General features: G+C 41.3%; 1 protein-coding gene across 9 annotated transcripts in view; it reads right to left on the reverse strand.

Moving 5' to 3' along the window:
* Positions 1–862: 862 nt before the first annotated feature.
* Positions 863–20,258, reverse strand: part of GJC1 (gap junction protein gamma 1) — a 41,424-nt gene continuing 22,028 nt past the window's right edge. For 8 of the 9 annotated variants that reach the window (XM_027873266.1, XM_027873263.1, XM_027873259.1 and 5 more), the window contains 2 exons: positions 8,492–8,567; positions 2,148–7,212 (listed from right to left, as the gene is read on the reverse strand). In XM_027873266.1, the coding sequence (XP_027729067.1) occupies positions 6,014–7,192 (1,179 nt within the window). In that variant the 5' untranslated portion in view covers positions 7,193–7,212; positions 8,492–8,567 and the 3' untranslated portion in view covers positions 2,148–6,013. Of the gene's footprint in view, positions 1,842–2,147; positions 7,213–8,491; positions 8,568–20,258 lie in introns of those variants that run through there. The other variant, XM_027873267.1, reaches the window with a different exon arrangement.

Raw genomic sequence — 20,258 nt, forward strand, 5'->3', positions numbered from 1 at the left:
TATACAAGCCTGGTCTTACGGCAAATTAACCTGGGAATCTATAGGAAGCTAATGGAATTAGAATAACTCAAGGTGCTCCAGAGGCTTCTAAGATATTCTCCCCCTCACTGTTTTTTTTTTTGTCTTTTTATTATTATTTTTTAACCAAATATGGTTAGGTTGAGTCAGATTTCTCAGAAAGGGATCTGTGCCTGTTCTATCACTGTTAACTGTTTAGTAGCTCGTGGGAAAACAAGGACAATGCAGCCTTTAAAGATGTGGAAAGCAGACACCCCCCCCCCCCAAAACATTTCCCTTCAACCTTTAATCTCCTTCTTGGAAGAGTCCAGAACACCACTGACAATCCTGAACTGCACCACTCCAAACTGGACAGTCTGTAGCTGACTATACCTGCTGATCCACAAACCTCCCTGAGGCACTCTCTAGAATTAAACCACCGAGGAGGTATAGGGGAGGAAAGAGATAAGAGATATGGAAAATCTGACCTACTGATCCCTCCCCTCTACAATGAAACTCCTTCCTACCAAAGGTCACTTCCCAACTCCTAATGCCCCAAGCACATTAGCCCAGCCATCCACAGGGGCTGCCTCAGAGGGGCATGGATGACAGCAGAGCAGGATACTCAGGCAACTTTTTTCCTCAGGGGATTTTCTGCACAAGCATTCCCACTGAGATCAACTTACCCAGAACGTTGGAGAAGAGAATTTGGTATCAAATACTATGACTAAAACCATTAAGTTCTTGGAGGCATTATTTTATACAAAGAATGGGGAAAATCTGAAACACGACATTTTCCGGCAGCTGGATTATTAATGGGTTTCAAATTTTGGAAAAAGATGCACAGACCACAAATGAATCTTCTAAACTGTATTTGGAACTGACAAAACATTCTTTCAAAAACAAATCCTTACTGGAGACGAATCCCTGGACACAGGGTATGCCTCTGCCATAAAGCTTTACATTAACCACAGAGAGAATAAAACCAGAAATGTGTGATCTTTGGTACTGGAATGTTTAGTTGCCCGGCTATTCATGCACTTTCCAATTTTTGTGCACTAAATAACATTAGGTCACTGGTTAACTTAATTGGGTTTTCTGTTTGAATTGCCCTAGGAAGTTGGAAATCCCAGCTAATTTGGTTCAATATTCATTTGCTAAGTACAACTATAAATAATTAGTGCCTGAGGTAGAGACTTCCATGAAAGGCTTGTTACAGAAAACACAACTGAGTACAACAGGGGAAAGAAAAGATTTCCAATCTTCTAGGAAGCATACAAGCAGACATGACCCATGACCCTTACTCAACCAAAGCAAGTGGCCTCATTCTGAAAAAATATAACTCCTATTTTTCTTTCTGTAGGGATTTTGGCCTGGAGTTGAAAACAATTTTCTTTGGTTGCTTGAATTCTGTAACACTATATACAGTTTTGCTCCTTCAAGGAGTGATTATTACCTGTGAACATGGAATGTGCATGAATGAAAGCCATTTAGCATGACAAAGGAGAAAGAGCTATGTCTGGGCAGTAACAAATTACAACATTTTAAGGTCTTCATGATGTGCAGACAGAATGAATGACAAGCACTCACTCAGCTTGATTCCAAAATTTGACAGGGCCAGTAAATTAAGAGATTACTGGCATGAATGAACTGGGACTGCCAAACTTTCAGCAGTGTACATTATATTCCATTACATCCCTCTATCAGGGCTCTATTTTTTTTTTGAAGGCAAAGAATTTTCTCATGGGAATACATGATTAAAAAAGGGTAAAATAAAAGACACGGCCAAGTTCAGCTCATCTCCCACTGGAGTCAGGATTCCATCAACATATAAGGTCCGCTTCCTGAAAGCAAAGAGGTCATGGGTCACTTTAACTGAGCATAAATGTAGCCACAAACCATACATGGGATACCGAACAGGTGATGAAAAAAATCCTTCTGGCTAATGCTTCATACTTATCGCTCACAGCTGCCAAGAGCCCTGAATCGTTATCGTCAGGTAATTTCCTCTGTCACTGGGAAAATCGTTAGTCTTACTAAAAGTTCTTCCAAAGGGGAAGGAGAAGTCTCAAATACTTGGCTTTTTATTGAAAGTTAGCTGCCAGCGTTCCCCTCCCCCACCCCTCCTCCCACCTGTTTATTAACTGCAGATGCTGTTCTTAGAAAGGGGTGGCATCAGAATGTAATGCAGAGAGCACAAGGGGTGGAAATTCCAGCACCTGGGGGATGCTCTCAGGTAGAATGCTGCTGCTTAGGTAAAACCCCTTCTCAGAAAACACTTGCTTGGGTTAATGAGGTTTCCCAGGCCTTTAAAAAGGCTGTTGAATCCTGTCACCTGTGGTGCTGGAGGGACATCTGGTTATCATTAACCAATTCTTTCAACTGCATTCATGTCTTACAATTCAAATTCCTGACTTGGACAGATGACAAAATAATGGTGTCATTTAAAGTTCTCCAGTAGCTCTGGTGAGATCAATCCTCACAACATCCCTGTAAGGTAGGTGAGAGACAGCTACTTTGCCCCTGTTTCACAGAGAGTATTCCTGAAGCTCGGACAAAGAAACAAAATGATGTGCCCAAGGTTACAACATGAAGAAACGAGAAAGACGGAAAATGTGATGTTAGAATGGGAGCCACAGGTCCCAGGCTAGGGTTTTACGTAACAAATCATACTTTTTTACCTCCTCCTTCAGACAGATATAGGGGGAGGGCACGAAGATGGTGGAGGCAGGTAAAAGACGGAGATATACAAAAATAGGTTTACTCAATACACCCAAAGCTTTTGGGGAAATTATAGTCACTGATTGCTCTTGTTCACTCCAACTGTAAGAAACACCTCCAGAAAGGTAAAGTTTCTCATCACTGAGTGTAATTCCACAGTCAAGGAAACAGTGGCTTCCAAGCCACTCAGATGGTTGCTGAATGAACAATGACTAGAAAACCAGGGAAGACCCTTAAACTTTATAAGGCAATAAAATAAAATAGGATAAAAAACATTAGCATTTAATTCATGGGAAATGTCTGATTTTTCTCATGTTAGCTTCTTTCCTTCAAGACTCACCCAAGAAAAAGGCTTCTTAAATGTTCCTCTGATGAATCTCTTCCTGTTACATTTACAATGATGTCCAAACAAGGTGAATGCTGCACTAGAACAAATGCAACCATGCTTCAAAGATCCAAGTCCCCCACTCTACCAGTCCATCCTTCCATTAGGGAAGCATTCCATGGAAGGATGGAGCAGGTTTTGTAAAAGGTCAAATCCTGAAGTTCTCCAGCAATACGAAAAAACAATCAGAATGGCCTGTCTAAGCAGCAGAGGCGAGTCTGGAATCCTTAACAAGTTAAGAAAAACTGCAACCAGGCTCCACGTTAAAGGTAACAAATAAACTGAGTGAGAAGTACCTTAATTCTATATATTTTTTTGGGTGGGAATTGGGTGGTCCAATGTTTAGTGGGTTAAGCAGGGCTGAGTTCTGTGATCTTCTTGTAAATCTGAGGCAGTTGGGACTGCCCAAGACATACAAGTAGGCTCTTAGAAACACTGAATTATTGGAATGGTTTGGACCCTTCACACAAGCAAAAGCCGAAAGAAAGCCTACTGAGAAAACGGGTACCAACCATCGGGAAATTCATCTCACACACACAGGTGGAGGGAGGAGGCAGTGAGCAGTAGTTGTTTTTTAAACCATTACCGTTTCCAACTAAGACATTCAGAGTCATCCACAAAACCATTAACGAGGAAATTCAAAAGAGAGAACAGTTCTTGAAAAGAGAGAAGAACCAGGGGCAGGATGGGTACATAATGAGCACTCCAGGCTTCAAACATCTTTGCCGGGTTCTTGACAATGTACGCCCTTTCTCCCCTGACTGATATTTTCCCCTGGCTAAGCCATTCTGCTCTTCTCTAGGCTTTTTCCAAAATTCCTCCTTCTCCAAGTAAGAGAGCTACATGGAACTCTACCATGCCTTAAGGTTAGTGACAGATGAATTAATTAGAGGTAATACTTCCCTGGCTAGGCTTGGGAAGCTCAAATCTTGCATATTTTCTCAAAGTGAATGATGATAAATTTCCTTCTTAAGCTTTGGCTTCTAAGGAAATAGCGAGTTTATGTTATTTATACGTGATGTATCTATGGATTACATTTCCTGAATATTCTCCTTTTGTCTTACTTGGTTTTATTTTTGGTTTAAGATGCCTGGGGGACCCAGAGGACACTCTTTTTTGCTAAGCAGAAAAAAAATGCACCATAAAAGTGAACATGAATGGCCAGAAGGTAATTCACATGTTATGATATGTTTTGGACTGCAATGGAGAGAAAAAAAAACCCAGTTAAAAAAAGGGAGGGCTTGCTTCTCAGATTTCACCAAATGACAGGCAGCTGGCAGATCTTAGAAGTTACAGATAAGGAAACTGAGCTTTGGAGAACCTGTGGCCTATAGGCGAGGTCCAAATAGACATCTCTGTGGAAATGATCCACTAGAGTAAAAGTCCCTTTGTTTTCCTTTCACTACCAGGCGATTAAAAAAAAAAGTTATATGCCCTTAGACAAACAATGTGAAAATACCAGAAGGCCAAACATTTTAACATGACCCAGTGCTAAGATCACCCCCCCCCACAAAAGGCTAAAAACGCACATAAATTATCAGTATCTTACAAATAGGACTGCTTCTTCTTACCAAAAAACAGTACCACAGGCTGTAAACACAAAATTCTTCCCTTTTGCATTTACAAATGCCAATTATTGGCCAAAATATCCATAATATCAGCCTGGATTGGTTTTCTAGCCAAAAAACCCAACCTGGCATGTCACTCTCCCGACCTGGCCAGGATTTCGTGGCCAGTTAGAATCCATGGAACTTGGACTCCAGGCTCTCTGGTCTTTTGCAGCCTGAGTGGCTCTAAGTATTATTCATACAAGCATGGCTGTTTGTATACTTCCTGCTAATATAAAAAAAGGGAACTGTTTATTACAGGCTTCCTGAGAGGCCAGTCAGGTTACAGGAAGGAGACTTAAGGCTATCCAGGCAAGGAATAATTTCATCTCCCTGCTTCCACAGCCCATTCTTCAGATGTGCCTTGCTTTCTGACAAGGTAGGGGAAGCCATACTATCCAGATGTAGGCATGCCTCCCTTTGTGCAACAGATGTTGGGCTTAAAAAAAAAAAGCTGGGTGATTTTAAAAAGAAATTGGACGACATGCTATCTGCATTATCCAAGCTCACTAATTCTGTCAAATCTTTTCACAGAGTGTAGCACTCCCTGCCCTCACTACTTTACTTCATTTCTTGTAACTCGAGCTTTTCACCTATTATGTTGGTTTCAGATGGGCACACCTGTACAAGAGGCAGTTTTGAGTATCTGGATAAGACCAATAGGAGTTTGTCTCTGTTGGGGAAGAGTGAAGGAACTTGGCCCACACTGCTGCAGGGTTTTCTTTTCAAATCTGCAATCTCAGGGCTCCTTCTTGGTTTCCCTCTGTAACTGAAGTCCTCCCTACAGCATGAGGCACTTTAATTAAGAATTGCATCTATTATAACTTTAAACACATGGCAAAAGTCTGCTGACCAAAGTAATAATAACACTAGCCAAATGCTAGGCGTTATCTATTGCAGTTTTTTTCCTTTAATATAAAAGTATAACTGCAGAGGTCAAATGTACAAATACAAAAGAAAATTAGCATACTAAAAATGTACCATAATACTGTACATAAAAAACTGTTCAACAAGAATGATTTAAATATATCTGTTCTTTTCCAGATCTGGAAGACACAAGGGAAAAGTTCTGCAACCGTGGTATTGCTGAGAACCTGTGCCGGGAACACTTTGTTTCCCTTCTCTCCCACTCCCCAGTCTCCCCCTCCCGGCCCCAAGTCCCCTGAGCTTGGATCACTGGCCAACACTAAACCTCCCTGAAGATAACCAGAGCCAAATGTTTACTCAATGGAAGTCATTATTCAGTGAGCCGCTTGCTGCTTACCCTAACGAGGAGAAGCACCAGTTATGAGCCTGGCCAAGATTAAATCCAGACAGAGTTCTTCCCATCCCCGGATTTGCTACTGGCACTGCTTTTGTTAGAGCCAGCTTTGGACTTCTTTTCCCGGGGGCCGTGGCGGTTGTTCTGGTGGTTGTAGGCCTGGATGGCAAGATCCAGGCGCTCCTGGGCCACTTTGATTTCTCGCTGCAGCATCTCCAGGTCTGCGGGGAGGTTCTCCTCATTGCTTCCGTACTGCTGCTCCTGAGCAATGTTGGCCTTGTTCTGCTTGTAGGCAATCTTGGCGTTGGCCAGTTCGGTGTACTGGATTTGATCTGGTTTGACCACAATGTTATAGCCAGGTGGAGCAGACGGAGTATTCCAAGTGAAAGGATAATTATAAGCACCTGAATCTTCCAGTTCTCTCCTTTTGCTATTTAATGAGTCCCGTATAGTCCCAAAGCCCAAGTGAAGCATTTCCCAAATGTTGAGGATCAGACAGAGGCCCGTCACACCGTACATTATCAGCAGGAAGATGGTCTTTTCAGTGGGCCTAGAAATGAAGCAGTCTATTTTATGAGGGCAGGGGACTCTGCTGCACACATAAAATGGGCGAACCTGGAAGCCATACAGAAGATACTGCCCCACCAGGAAACCCACCTCAAACAAGGTCCTTGCCAGCAACTGCAGCACGTAAATTTTCATAAGCCCATCTTCTCGAATGCGCCGCCGCCCATCATGTTTGGGTTTAGGCTGACTCTGCTCCTTGTTCTCTTTTTCACTTTCTAATTCCATCTCTGGGTACATCATGGGGTCTTCCTCATGGTCCTCCTCCGTCTCTTCCAGGCCCCGGTGCTGCTTCCAGCGCATGGCATAGGGCTTGCTCCTCGCTGCCTTCTTGTCTGCCTCTCCGTGCTCCATCTTGGCAATCTTGTGAATGGCATAGCCCAGATACATCACCGATGGGGTGGCCACAAGGATGATCTGGAACACCCAAAAGCGGACGTGGGACAGAGGGGCAAAAGCATCGTAGCAGACGTTCTCACAGCCCGGCTGTTCTGTATTGCATACAAATTTGCTTTGCTCATCGTAATAGATGGATTCCCCACCCACAGCAGTGAGTACGATCCGGAAGACTATCAATATGGTGAGCCAAATCTTCCCCACAAACGTGGAATGGTTGTGGATCTCCTCTAATAGTCGAGTCAGGAAGCTCCAACTCATGGTGCCTGGACTGGCTTACCCTGCACACAAAGAAGGAGATCTCAACAGCAAAATCTATAAGTGTTTAAAAACTTGAACAAATTCATGTTACCGAGAAGTACAGAAGAACTACCCTCATCCTTATTTAGGACCAGTTAATCTAAACTCAAGGAACACACATTAAAATGAATCATGGTATAAATGGAATTTTGCCCTTTATCCCCACTGGCCAATCCAATTCAGTCCAACCACATGGGTTTACATCTGAATCAAAATGGCCCTATGTGGTTTGGATGGTTCTAGGTCTTGCCTACTCTTGAAATTACCGTGGAGTAATTCCAAACTCCTGAATCAGGCTGGACCTGAAGTGACTTCCAACTTTTTGGCCCTGGTCTGCCCAGATTCCAGAAAACAATATTAGGGATGGTATGAAACCACACTAATCTCAGAAAAGAGAAGAGTAAGTGAATCCCCATTTCAGGATTCTATTCAAATTGTGGATCCCAAAGGCATCTAGAATCTGCTAGGTTCTACTGAAATCTTTTGAATATTCATCATTAGCCATAAGGTAACTACTAGATGATAAATTCTTTGGCTGTGCCAACCTGTGAAACAAAGATCTTTATTGTTCGTTAAATATTGCAAACTTAACACCATCTGTTTAACATTTAAAACAAGGGTCTAATTGCAATGGTTGCTTCTATCTAATACAGATACAAAGGAGCTGGGTTCTTAAAAGAGGACAACAGGTTTCTTAACAGGACCTCACTCCATAGTAAGGGTCAATTAAAAACAAAAAAAATAGATGTTCTTTCAGGAGCAGATGAAATGTGGGACCAGGTAGCAAAGTGTTAAGGGGAGTTAAGGAAATGGTACAGCTGGAAATCATTAGCAACAATCAAGAGTTGAAATTTAAAGACAGAAAGAAACCAAGGAGAGACTCACCCTCTCTCTACCCCCTGGCTAGCCTGCCTCATATGGCAGAATTTAGAAACCTGGTTTTGTTTAAAAGACTGCAATGAGAAAATTCAGCAACAGATTCTATGGCTATTTTATAGAATAACAGAAGTTGCATGCAGATGATTACATTTAAACTAGTTTCTCGGTGAATATCAAGTCCAGTGAATGGGATGGCCCATTTGAAATGACTAGTTAAACTAGGTCTATATTTTAAGAGAAGAGTTTTCCTTAAAGAAAAATCTAGTCTCATTCTAAAATTTTTAGACTGATTGCTGGAATACAGATGAATGTATTCTGCTCCTTTCGGTTACAGATACTTTATCCACCCCACTCAAAGGCACTCTGAACACATATTTTTACCTGTTAGCCAGAACTTTGGTTATGCAGAATACACTTGAAGAATGGATGTTTATCTTGCAGTTCTTCCAGAATCCCACTGAAATGAAAAAAATAGAAGACAAGACAGGGTCTTAAGCCTCCTCCCATAGGTGACAATGAGTTACTAAAACGTCATATTCAAAAGGCACGAGGAAACCAAGCTTTCGTTATACCCAAAGCACTGAAAACGAAGGGCCTGAATTACAATTTGAATGTTACATTTCTCTCTCTTTTTAAAACTATATGAGGCAGGACCAATAAAACAGCAGTGAGCTATATACTCTTTTGACACAGCAATCTGTGAAAATATGACATGAAGATGAAACATTTATGAGAAACAGAAGCTGATAAACTCTGCCATCTATAGGAAAACGCCAAAGCAGAGGCAATTCCAGCTCATTTAAATCAGGTCACCAAAAGGACCACATGCATCTTTATTCTCTACATTTTTTGGACAATTCCACTACTCGTTATAAACAAACATGTCCTGCTGGGCAATGAGTAGCCAAATTATTTACCTAAGACATCCCCTAGCTCTTTCTTTGTCACAAAAACATTTCCCAGCAGAAGGCAGCAGGCCTGGCTCCTCCTCTGGCCCATGCTTGCCCCCTTCCTGGCCAGTGAGTCCTTCATGGGTGCTGTGGTCCTTAGGCCTCCTGGAGTGCTTCCTGCAGTTCTCCTCCCCTCCAGCAGAGAGGGCTTGTGTTACTTCCATCCTCTTTGGGCCTGTGAGTCATCCCCTGTCCCAGGGGTGGGAGGGTGGGGGGGTGGGGGGTGCCTCATGTCACTTGTACCCTGTACTACTTCTCATCCTTCAGTCAATGAGTATTTATTAAATGCCTACTATTTGCCGGGCACTGTAGAGAAACCCCTGTGGTCTGGAGCAGGAGCTCTGAACCTGGGGTCACAAATTTGGGCTTTTAAAAAAAATTGATAACTGTGTTTTTCCTCTGTAATCCTAAGTATTTCATTTTTTTCATTTTAACATATTCTGAGAAAGGGTCTGCTGTCCTCACCAGCACCAAAGGAAGGGGTCTACTACACTACAGAGAAAAGTTAAGAACCTTTGACTGATCTAGGGAGCAAGGTGGGGCTGGAGGGCAGATGAGGCATCCAGGCACAGTGGCAGAAGCAGAAAAGGCCATTGAGGATCTGGCACAACCCATCTCTGAGCCCAGGGAACCAAGAAAGCTCAGGCACCAAGAGGGGAATGGAAACCTGGTACCTCAAGTTCAGGTTCAGAAACTAAAGATGAAACCTTGAGGCAAGGTCCCTGACCTGGATCAGCAAGCCTGGACTCCTTACAACTAAAAGCTAACGAGTGAATTTGTATCAGAGACCTTGGGCCAGTCCTTTAACTTCTCTAGGCCTTCATTTCCTCATCTGAGCTACAAGATCTGAGGCCCTCCTTCCCAGCTCCATCATTCTATGACTGGCTGCTGGAGGTCTGAGCAAAGCATGTAAAAAGTCCTAAGAACTTACAGTAAAAGGTAAGAAATAAAAAACAGGAAGGCTTCTGAACGATTTCCAGAGGTCCATAAAGAGGTTAATGTGGAAGAAACTTTCCACATTTCTGACATCTACATATGGAAGACAGTTTCCAAAATTTTGGTAACTACATATCTGAATGTATGCGACTGTCAATGTTTCCATATATGGGAGAGGCAGTAACATTTCACTGAAAGAGTCAAGAGACCATGACTCTATCCTTGGCTCTACCACTAACTAGTTGTAGGATACTGGGCAAACCACTTCCCCCATGGGCATAGGATTCTTTGTCTGCAAATAAAACTGGGGGCCAGACTACTAGACTTCTAAGGTCACTTCTTGCTCCAAGGATCTATAACTTTAGCCATGTCTATACAAAAATTGAGAAGGGATTACACCCCTTAAACATCTTGGGGGAGTTTGGTGCCCTTTAAACTGGAGTACCAGAATGCTACAGTCAAAGAAACCATCATGGGAGCAAACGGCTTCATCATGGCCCCAGCTCTATCGATGGGGTCGACCCAGTTCAACTTGCAATTCCAGGTATGGTCTCCCATCAAGGGCCCCCAGCCTTTCTCTATTAAAGCCATCCACTGTGAAGAACCAATTTAATTATTTAAATGTGATAGATAGAAGGTTTCTAACAAAGCCCTCTAAAAATGCTGACCATGATGTCAGCTATGGCAAAACCTTTCCTTTTAAAAACTATTTTTTTTTAATCCTACTAACTCCAGTAAGCCATCAAACAACAAACCAGTAAACATTTATTAAGCACCTACTACGTACCAGGCACTATGCTAAGTGATGGGGATACAAAGATAGAGTCAAACAATCCCTATCCTCAAGAATCTTACATCCCAGTGGAGGAGATATGTACATATGTAGGTACATACACGACATAGACAAAGCAGGCACCTGCTAACCTTGTACAGGAAAACATGGGAAGCTGGGGATCAGAGTTGGGGCAAGACAGACAGACTGGGAAAGGCACTTGAACCGAGTCTTTTTTCCCCCATTTTATTTGCTCTGAACTTAACAGACACCAAATAAAATGAACATTTCAAGTACATTGTGGAACAGAAGGGTAGGATTGTCCATGAAAGTATGACTCTTTTATGTAGAGCTTATTTTTCTTTTTAATTAATATGACAGATTCAACACATGTACATTTCTAAGCTTTGTCTTGATTCCTTTTAGTATTCCTTTTGTTTTCTTCTCATTTTAATTTTTATTTGGGGGGAACCTATCCCTTATTCCCCTCTCCTTGTATCCTTCCCAGTTGAAAAAAAAAGACATAAACCATTTTAACAAATATGCACTGTCAGGCAAAGCAAATTTCCACATTGGTCATGTCCAAATATGTACGCCTCTGTTACAGGTGGGAAGAATGCTTTATCACCGGCCCTCTGGGGGAGTTGTTAGTTTTTGCACTGATCAGAGCTGAACTCCCTCAAGGAGGCTGACCACTCTCAGAAGTAAAGGTGAGAAGAGAGAGCATTCCAGGTGAGGGTCACGCAGTGCCAAGGCATGGAGAAGGAAGATGGGGCTGGGCCAGAATGGCTGGAATGAAGTGTGCCTGGAAATGGAGTAGCATGTCGGAAGACTGGAAGGAAAGGAGAGAGACAGGTGAGGAGAGCTTTACATCAACAGAGTTTCTATTGATCCTAGGGGTAACAGGGAAACACTGCAGTTTGAGTTGGGGGTGACATGGTGAGACCTAAACCACATCATTTTGGTCACCATTAGAGTGGAGAAAAGGGGATGAACATGAGGCGAAAGAGCCAGAAATAATAAGATATGGCAACTGACTGGATATGTGGGGTGAATGATAGTGAGAAGTCAGGGATGATTCAGAGGTTGTCAACCTGGATGATTGGAAGGTGGTGCCCTCAATCGGGCTCAATAGGTTAGTGCAGAGAATGGGTGGGGTTAAAGGTAAAGGAAATCAATTGTTTTAGACATGTTGAATTTGATTGGGATACCTAGTTGGAAACATACAATAGACAATATAACAGGTGATTCCGAACTAGAGTTCAGGAGAGAGACTGGGGATGGATATGTAAGATCTAAGAGTCATCTGCATAGAAACGATTGAACCTATGGGAGCTGATGAAGTCATCAAGACAGAATATAGAGACAGCAGAGAAAGCAATTCGGAACAGAGACTGTGGCAGAGAGAGGCACCCACTATTAATACGTGTGACATGAATGTTGTTCTATCAAAGGAGATTGAACAGAATAGGTAGGAATAGCACCAAGAGAGCAATTATCACAAAAACTCATAGATATGAGACTGTCTAGGAGCCGACAGTGGTCAATAATGTCAAGTTATTGCAGAGAGGTCATACCACTTGTAGTCCCCAACCTCTCTACAGAGAAAAGGAAGCATATTCCACCATCAATCATCTATAAACAACATTGGTCAATGCATGTAATAGGAATTCTATTGTCTTTTAGTGTTGTAGTCATTTGCATTACCATAATCACATATTATTTTCCTGACTTTGCTTTCTTCACTCTGTACCAGTTCTTCCAAGTCTTCCCCATTCTCTTAATTCCTTACCCCACAATAATATCCCATCATATCCATACACTACTATTTATTTAGGCACCTGCCAGTCAATACACATAGACTTTTCCTCATATTTTCGCTACTACTACAAAAATGTTTTTATGCACATTTCAGCATATAAGAGAACTTTCTGTCACCAACTTCATCAGGGTATGTGTGCTCAGCTATGAGATGATGGGATCAAAGCGCATGAACAGTTTAGTAACTTTTCTCACATAATTCCATATTGTTTTCCAGAACAGTTAGATCAATTTATAGTTTGTTTTTCTTTTTTTCTTTTCCTTTCTTTTCTTTTTTTTTGGCAAGGCAGTTGGGGTTAAGTGACTTGCCCAGGGTTACACAGCTAGTAAGTGTCAAGTGTCTGAGGCCAGATTAGAACTCAGGTCCTCCTGACTCCAAGGCCAGAGCTCTATCCACTGTGCCACCTAACTGCCCCTAGTTTGTTTTTCTTTAGCCTCTCCAACACTATGGATTTTGCCATGCCCTAAGACTATAAACTGTAGAAAAGGTATACTGGTAGAAGTAATTTATATATTTGTGTAAATTCCCTATACATTTTGGATGTCACCCTTATCAGAGACACTTGAAAAGACTTGTCCAAACCATTGCTTTTCTTCTTATTCTAGCTGCACTGATTTTGTAGTTTTTATATGCTAATTGAAATTGCCTTTTGTAATAACCTCTATCTTTTGCTTATCATATGAATTCTTCCACTAACTATAGTTATGTCAAGTAGTTCCCTTACTCTACATTTCAAAACTCCTTGACAGCATCTCCCACTCTCTCATCCTTTACTCCAGTCTCTCATACATGTTTAGTCCTGGCCAAAATCAACTCCTCTATCTGTACCCTTGATCCCATCCCCTCCAGTTTCTTACAGAAGATCATACCCATTATCATCTCTAATTTTCTATTCCTCCTTATTTACAGGCTTCTTCTGATGAAACATGCCCAGGTCTCCCTCATCCTTAAAAATCTTTCACTTGATCCCAACATTCCACAAAGCTATCTCCTTATATCTCTCCTCCTTTTCACAGCCAAACTCCTCAAAAAAGTTGTCTATGAATATTATTAGTGAATACTGATTCACAATTTTTAAATAAAATCCTGTAAAACATACTATATAGCTGATTCTACAAGAAAATGTTCATTATGAACAATGTGGATTTATTCCAAGGGCAAAAGGATGATTCAAGATTAGGAAAACAATCAATATAATTAATCATATTAAAACCAAAAACATCTAAAGCCATATGATTATCTTAAGAGTTGCAGGGGCAGGTAGGTGGCACAGTGGGGGCAGGTAGGTGGCGCAGTGGATAGAGCTCCAGCCTTAAGAGTCAGGAGGACCTGAGTTCAAATGCAGCCTCAGACACTTGACACTTACTAGCTGTGTGACCCTGGGCAAGTCACTTAACTCCTGATTGCCTCACCAAAAAGCAAAAAAAAAAAAAAAAAAAAAAGGTGTAGAAAAAGCTTTTGACATAGTACAAAACTCATTTATGTCAAGACCCTACAAAGAAGATGAATTAAAGGGTCTTTTTTTTTAATCATAAAAAGTATGTATCTAAAAGCAAAAGCAAGTATCCTATGCAATGGGGACACACTGGAAACACAAGGATGCCCTCTCTTCCTGAAATTTTTATTTGATATTGTTCTAGAAATGCTAGAGGTCACAACAAAATATAAATGTAAGTAAAAAAGAGGTAAAACTATCCCTCTTTGCTGACATGATAATTTACATAGAAAATCCTGGGGAACTGCCAAAGAAATTAATTAAAACAAATCAGAGCTTCAGCTAAGTTGCAGACTACAAAATAAACCCACAAAATTCAACAACATTTCTATTTAATAATAAATCCAAAATTCAATAATAGAAAGAGTTCATACTCAAAATAACTACAGAATGCATAAAATATTTGAGAGTCAATCAACCAAAGCACACACTTACTTTTATAGATTCAATTACAAAGTATTCCTCAAAGAAATAAAACTTAAATAACTAGAAGAATAGTAAGCTCTCATGGCTAGTCCTTGCCAACATAATAAAAATGACCAAAGTTAGTTTGTAGTTTTAATGCTATACCAATCAAATTATCAAAGAGATACTTAACAGAACTAGACAAAAAAATAAAGTTCATTTCGAGGAGCAAAAGATCTGGAATATTTAGGGGAGATAATGGACAAATGTAGGAATCAAAGGGAAATAATGCTTCCAAATCTCAAACTACATTTTAAAACAGTTATCAAACCAATTGGCATTAGTTAGACAGTACTCCCCTCCAACATTCTATGGTTCAGCCATACTGACCTACTACTGTTGCTTTTCCTCAAACAACAATCGGATCCCTATCAGCCCATTACACAGGCTGCCTCTCATGCCAACAGTGCTCTCCTTACCTCCACCTCTCGGGATTCCTGCCTTCTTTCAAGATTCAGCTTAAGTAGCACCTTCTGCAGGAGGTCTTTACTGCTGCCTCAGGTGTTAGTGCCCTACCTCCTAAGGGTACTATTTAATTATCTTGTTTGTTCTCATTCATCTACACATTGTCTCTAGCATTAGAATGTAACCTACTTGACAGCAGGAACCATTTTTGCTTTTCTCTGTATCCTCAGCACAGCACAGTGCTTGGCAAATAATCAATTTTTATGGACCGATTGTGTGACTGTGGGAAGTCTCTTCACCTCAGTTTCCTCAGGGTCCTTATGAGGAAAGTGCTTAGTGATGTGATACAGTGTGGTGGAAAGCACACTGGATTTGGAATCAAAAGACCTGAGTTTAAATCCCATATCTATACCTTACTACCCATGAGACACTAGTCCAGCCAGTATTCTCATCTAAAAATGGGATTGGACTGGACAATTTCTAAAAGCCTCTTCCATGTCTTAATCTATAAAAGGGAAAATCCTTAGAGCTTATTATATTCTATGCAAAATCGTCATCAATTTAAGAAAATTGATCCAGACCCATATTACCAGAAAAAGTCCATTAAGCCCATGTGAAAAGATTGATGGAAATAAATTAATGAAAGATAATGGAGATGCAAATTTAAACAAATTGAGGAGCATGTAATGCTCTTTCATATTAAAAAAAAAACTTAAATAAAGTCAATATAAGGAAGGGACAAAAGCACTCCATAAGAACTATATACCATAGAATTCTCATGGAAGAGAAACATTTCCTTGCTCAGCAGGGAAATTCAATCTCTCCATGAAGCCCAAAGCAACAGAGAAGCATCAAAAACAAGAAGACAAAATGATGGTCCTATTCAGACCCCCATCTTCCAACAACAGGTGACAAAGTGGAAACTACAAAAAAATCAGAGTCAAAAAGCACAATGAAACTAGGGCAGTAACTGAAGACAAATGCATCACGACATCACCAGTCCTAGGTTCTATTTGACATTCCCCATGGAATTCTCTGCTATCTCTTCCACTCCCACTCTCCTGACGCTAAGCATAAGATGACAGAATCACAGAATCCTGAGAGTTGATTTGAGCAGCCATCTAGTACAATCCATACACCAAAGCCCTCCCCACTATAACATACCTGGCCAGTGATCATCCAACCTCTTTAAAAAGACCTCTAAGAAAAGGAAACCCAGCTCTCAGGGCAGCTCATTCCACTTCTGAAAAGCTGATTGTTAGAAAGGTTTTCCTGACTCTGACTGTTAGAAAGCATCAATTGTTAGTATGTTTTCTCTCATTTCCCATGAGCTTACAAATACCACTAACAGTAGCTCAGCAGATACACTGACCACTTGTCTCAAGATGTGTGGATGTAGTTAATTCATTTGGGCAAGGTGTCTTGAATTCATCAAGATCAGCTAGTTAACTACACTCTTACTATTTCCTCACTCATCTTGGACATCAAGTCTTTGGGTTTTCTTTTCTTTTCTTTTTTTTGCTAGGCAATGGGGTTAAGTGGCTCGCCCAGAGTCACACAGCTAGTGAGTGTTATGTGTCTGAGACCCCATTTGAACTCAGGTCCTCCTGACTCCAGGACCGGTGCTCTATCTACCACACCACCTAGCTGCCCTGGACATCAACTCTTTGTTAGACATTTGTTTCAACATCTTTTTCCTTTACAGAGAAAACAGAAATAAGCCTAATGGAGTGTACCCTATAGGTACTAGCTAAATAGCTGGTTTGAAGTGGGAGACACTTTAGCAATTCCCATGGTAGCTCTTTCCCTTCTTGATCCCCAGCAACTTGGCTTCTGTATCCACCACTTGAATAACAATAATAGTTGGTTTTTAGAGAATTCTTGAAGGTTTACAAAGCATGTTAAGTATATTACCTCATCTGATTCTGTGTGTGTGTGTGTGTGTGTGTGTGTGTGTGAGAGAGAGAGAGAGAGAGAGAGAGAGAGAGAGACAGAGACAGAGACAGAGAGACAGAGAGACAGAGAGAGAATCAGGGCTAAGTGATTTGCCCTGGGGCACCCAGCTAGTAAGTGTTAAATGTCTGAGGCCACATTTGAACTCAGGTCCTCCTGACTCCAGGGCTAGTGCTGTATCCACTATGCCACCTAGCTGCCCACCTCATCTGATTCCTACCATCACCCAAAGTTGAAACACAGGGAGGTTAAGTGATTTGCTCCAGGTTATAGAGGTAGTAAGCATCAGAAGCATAACTTGAATCCAGGTCCCTTTTGATTTAAGGTGTAGCTTTCTTTGTATCATTCCATGATGCCTCTGCTAAAACTGATCTCTCTCTGCCATGGAGTCAATTAAATGGGGTGCAATCTAGAGCTCAAGTCTCCTTCCTGTAGGGACCAGGGACCTTCCATCCCCTCTCCCTAATCATAGAGAGTGTAACTTTCTCCTCCTCCTCTCCCCCAACGCCACCTAGGTGAGAAACTCCAAGACCCTACTTCTTATGACATTTGTGCCCTCAGTCAAATGCCTTCTTTCTGGGCCTCCACGTCCCCATCTATAAAAATGAGAAAGCAGAACCAGACAGTCTTGATGGTCCCCTCCATTCCATGACCTCTTTGTCAAATCCAATGACGTTTTTTCTCTTCTGATTCTTCTTGATCTTCCTGCTGAACTGGACACTCTGGACTTATTACTCCTTCTTAAAACCCTCGGCTGTCCCTTCATTTCCTTGACAAAGCACTTTTTCATGGTCTGGAGGGTTTTCCCACCTCTAGAACTGCTACTGTTTTGTCTTCTCAAACTCCTTCCATCCTCCTGCGCCATCTTCTGAGGGGCTATCCTTAATTCCCTCTCTCAATTTCCATGGCCTCAATGATTACCTTTATTCAGATGACTCCTAAATCACCAATTCTGCATTCTTACCTCTAACTCCAGTCCTACATATTCAATGGTATACATGACTATCTCTACTTGGACGTCCTGCTCAAACTTAGTCATATCAAAGTGACCTCATTTTTGCCTCTGCACAGGCCCCTAAATAGGTTCCCCTATAATTGGCACCAATTTTCCCTCACTCCAAGACAAAAAACCCTTAGAGTTATCTTTGACTCTTGCCTCTCTTTTATCCCCTGAATCTTGTCCATGATCAAATTTTGTCATTTCCCCCCCATTAAACACACCTCAGATTGCTAGGTGTTGCAGTGGATAGATAGGGTACTAGGTCTAGAGTCAGGAAGACTTGAGTTCAAATCTGCCCTCACATACTTTCTAGCTATGTGATCCTAGGAAAGTCACTTCACCTGTTTGCCTCAGCTTCCTCATCTGTAAAATGAGGGTTTTAATTTTATCTACAGTCAATTTATTAATCATTACTTCAAATAGCACCTACCTCCCAGAGTTGTTGTGAGGCTCAAAAGAGATCATAACTTTAAAGCAATGAGAATAGTGCCTGGCACATAGTACATACAAGAATATATAAATGTTAGCTATTATTATCATTATTATTAATCTCCTTACTTACTGTCCACACATACAAGCTATACTCATCCAATATGTCTTTATGTCCTTGCTTATGCTGCTCCTTCTTCCCTCCATTTCTTGGGATCTTAAACCCTTATTTCTTGCAAAACAGCTCCTTCCTCTGACTTCTATTACTGTTAATGGCACTACCATTTTCCCTATCATCCAGGATCCAAACTTTGGAGTCATCTTTGACTTTGCTTTCCCTCAAGCCCCATCTGGTCGTCACAGAGTGAGCAGTAATTCTTCCGTCCTATCTCCTTCCAGTCTCTCTTTCCTATTCTTATGGCTATCACCCTAGTTCAGAACCTAAAGAGAATCTCTTACTTGGAAGCCTCCCTGTCTCTCATTTCTACCCTTCAAATGTATTTACATGAAGTCACCAGTTGTCTTCCTTAAACATTTACTTTTAGCATAAACAAAGAAAGTCAAGGAGGCAGAAATGAGTGTGGGTTACATCTATGTGGAAGGAGAGTGAATGGACCTTCCAAACTCAAAGTAAAAGGTAGCAAAGATCCCTAAAGCCTCTTTGAAACTCTAAAATTTTATAATTCAATCTAAGTCTCCTGCTTAAAAGCCTCCAATAACTCAGTACTGCCCAGCAGACAAACCCTGAATTTCTCAGATTGGCATTCAAGGCCCTCGTTGATGTAGCCCCAAGCTATTCTTCCAGACCAATTTGCTACCATAAACTAACTGAGTCATTCACCTTGCCCTGAAACATGTCTTTTTGCCTTCTTGCCCCCATTCTTTGCTTATGCTAGCCTTCCTACCTAGTAGGCTCTGTCCTTCTGGAACTGGCATGCATCTTTTAAGGTTCAACTAAGATCTGATCCAACCTACCCCATAAAGCCTCACACTGATGAAAACATACATTCATCAAAATTGTAAGTATATATCTTATACTCTCAACTAAGCTCCCAAAGGGCAGACTCCATCTATATAGATATATACATAGATGTAATATATACATACATACACACACACGACTTGAACATAAGTCACTAAATATTTGTTAAATGAATAAAGCACAGAATGATAGAAATACTGCAAGCTGGCCCAAGCATACCTCACTTCACACCCAGGCTTACGTAAGTCTCCTAGCTAACTACAGACCTTTTTCCCTATTTGAATTTCACAAACTCTCAATGATCCCCCAGCTGCCAGTGGCATTCCCCAGACCATTACCTTGTTACTTATTTTGTCTCTACTTATAAGAATAGTGTAGCCCTGATAGAGTGTAAGCTCCCTAAGGGCAGGGACAGTTTCATGTTTATCTTTATATCCTAGCAAAGACTGCCTGGCTTACATAGGAGGTGCTTAATAAATTTTGTTGTTCAGTCATGTCTGATTCTTCGCGACCCCATTTGGGGTTTTCTTGGCAAAGATACTCGAGTGGTTTGCCATTTCCTTTCCAGCTCATTTTACAGATGAGAAAAGTGAAGCGAACAGGGTAAAGTGATTTGTCCACGGTCATACAGCTAGTAAGTAAGTGTGTGAGGCCACATTTGAACTCGGGTCTTCCTGACTCCAGGCCTGGTGCTCTCTTTATCCACTGTGCCACCTAGCTGCCCTTAACAGCTTAATAAATGATTGTTGACTAAATGACTCCTAAATTGGAGTATGTCACTTCCCTACTCAAGAACATATAATTGCCTTTCTCGTCAAACTTTCTGACCTGGTTTTCAAGGTCCTTCATTCAGTTGGGCAGATCCACTTACTCTCCATTTGTACAGACATCCATTGCTGCCTTTATGCTTTGCTGACTTCCTCCTGCCTAGAATGCCGT

The sequence above is a fragment of the Vombatus ursinus genome, unplaced genomic scaffold (assembly GCF_900497805.2).
Source record: "Vombatus ursinus unplaced genomic scaffold, bare-nosed wombat genome assembly UNPS02014801.1, whole genome shotgun sequence".
Classification (NCBI taxonomy): domain Eukaryota; kingdom Metazoa; phylum Chordata; class Mammalia; order Diprotodontia; family Vombatidae; genus Vombatus; species Vombatus ursinus.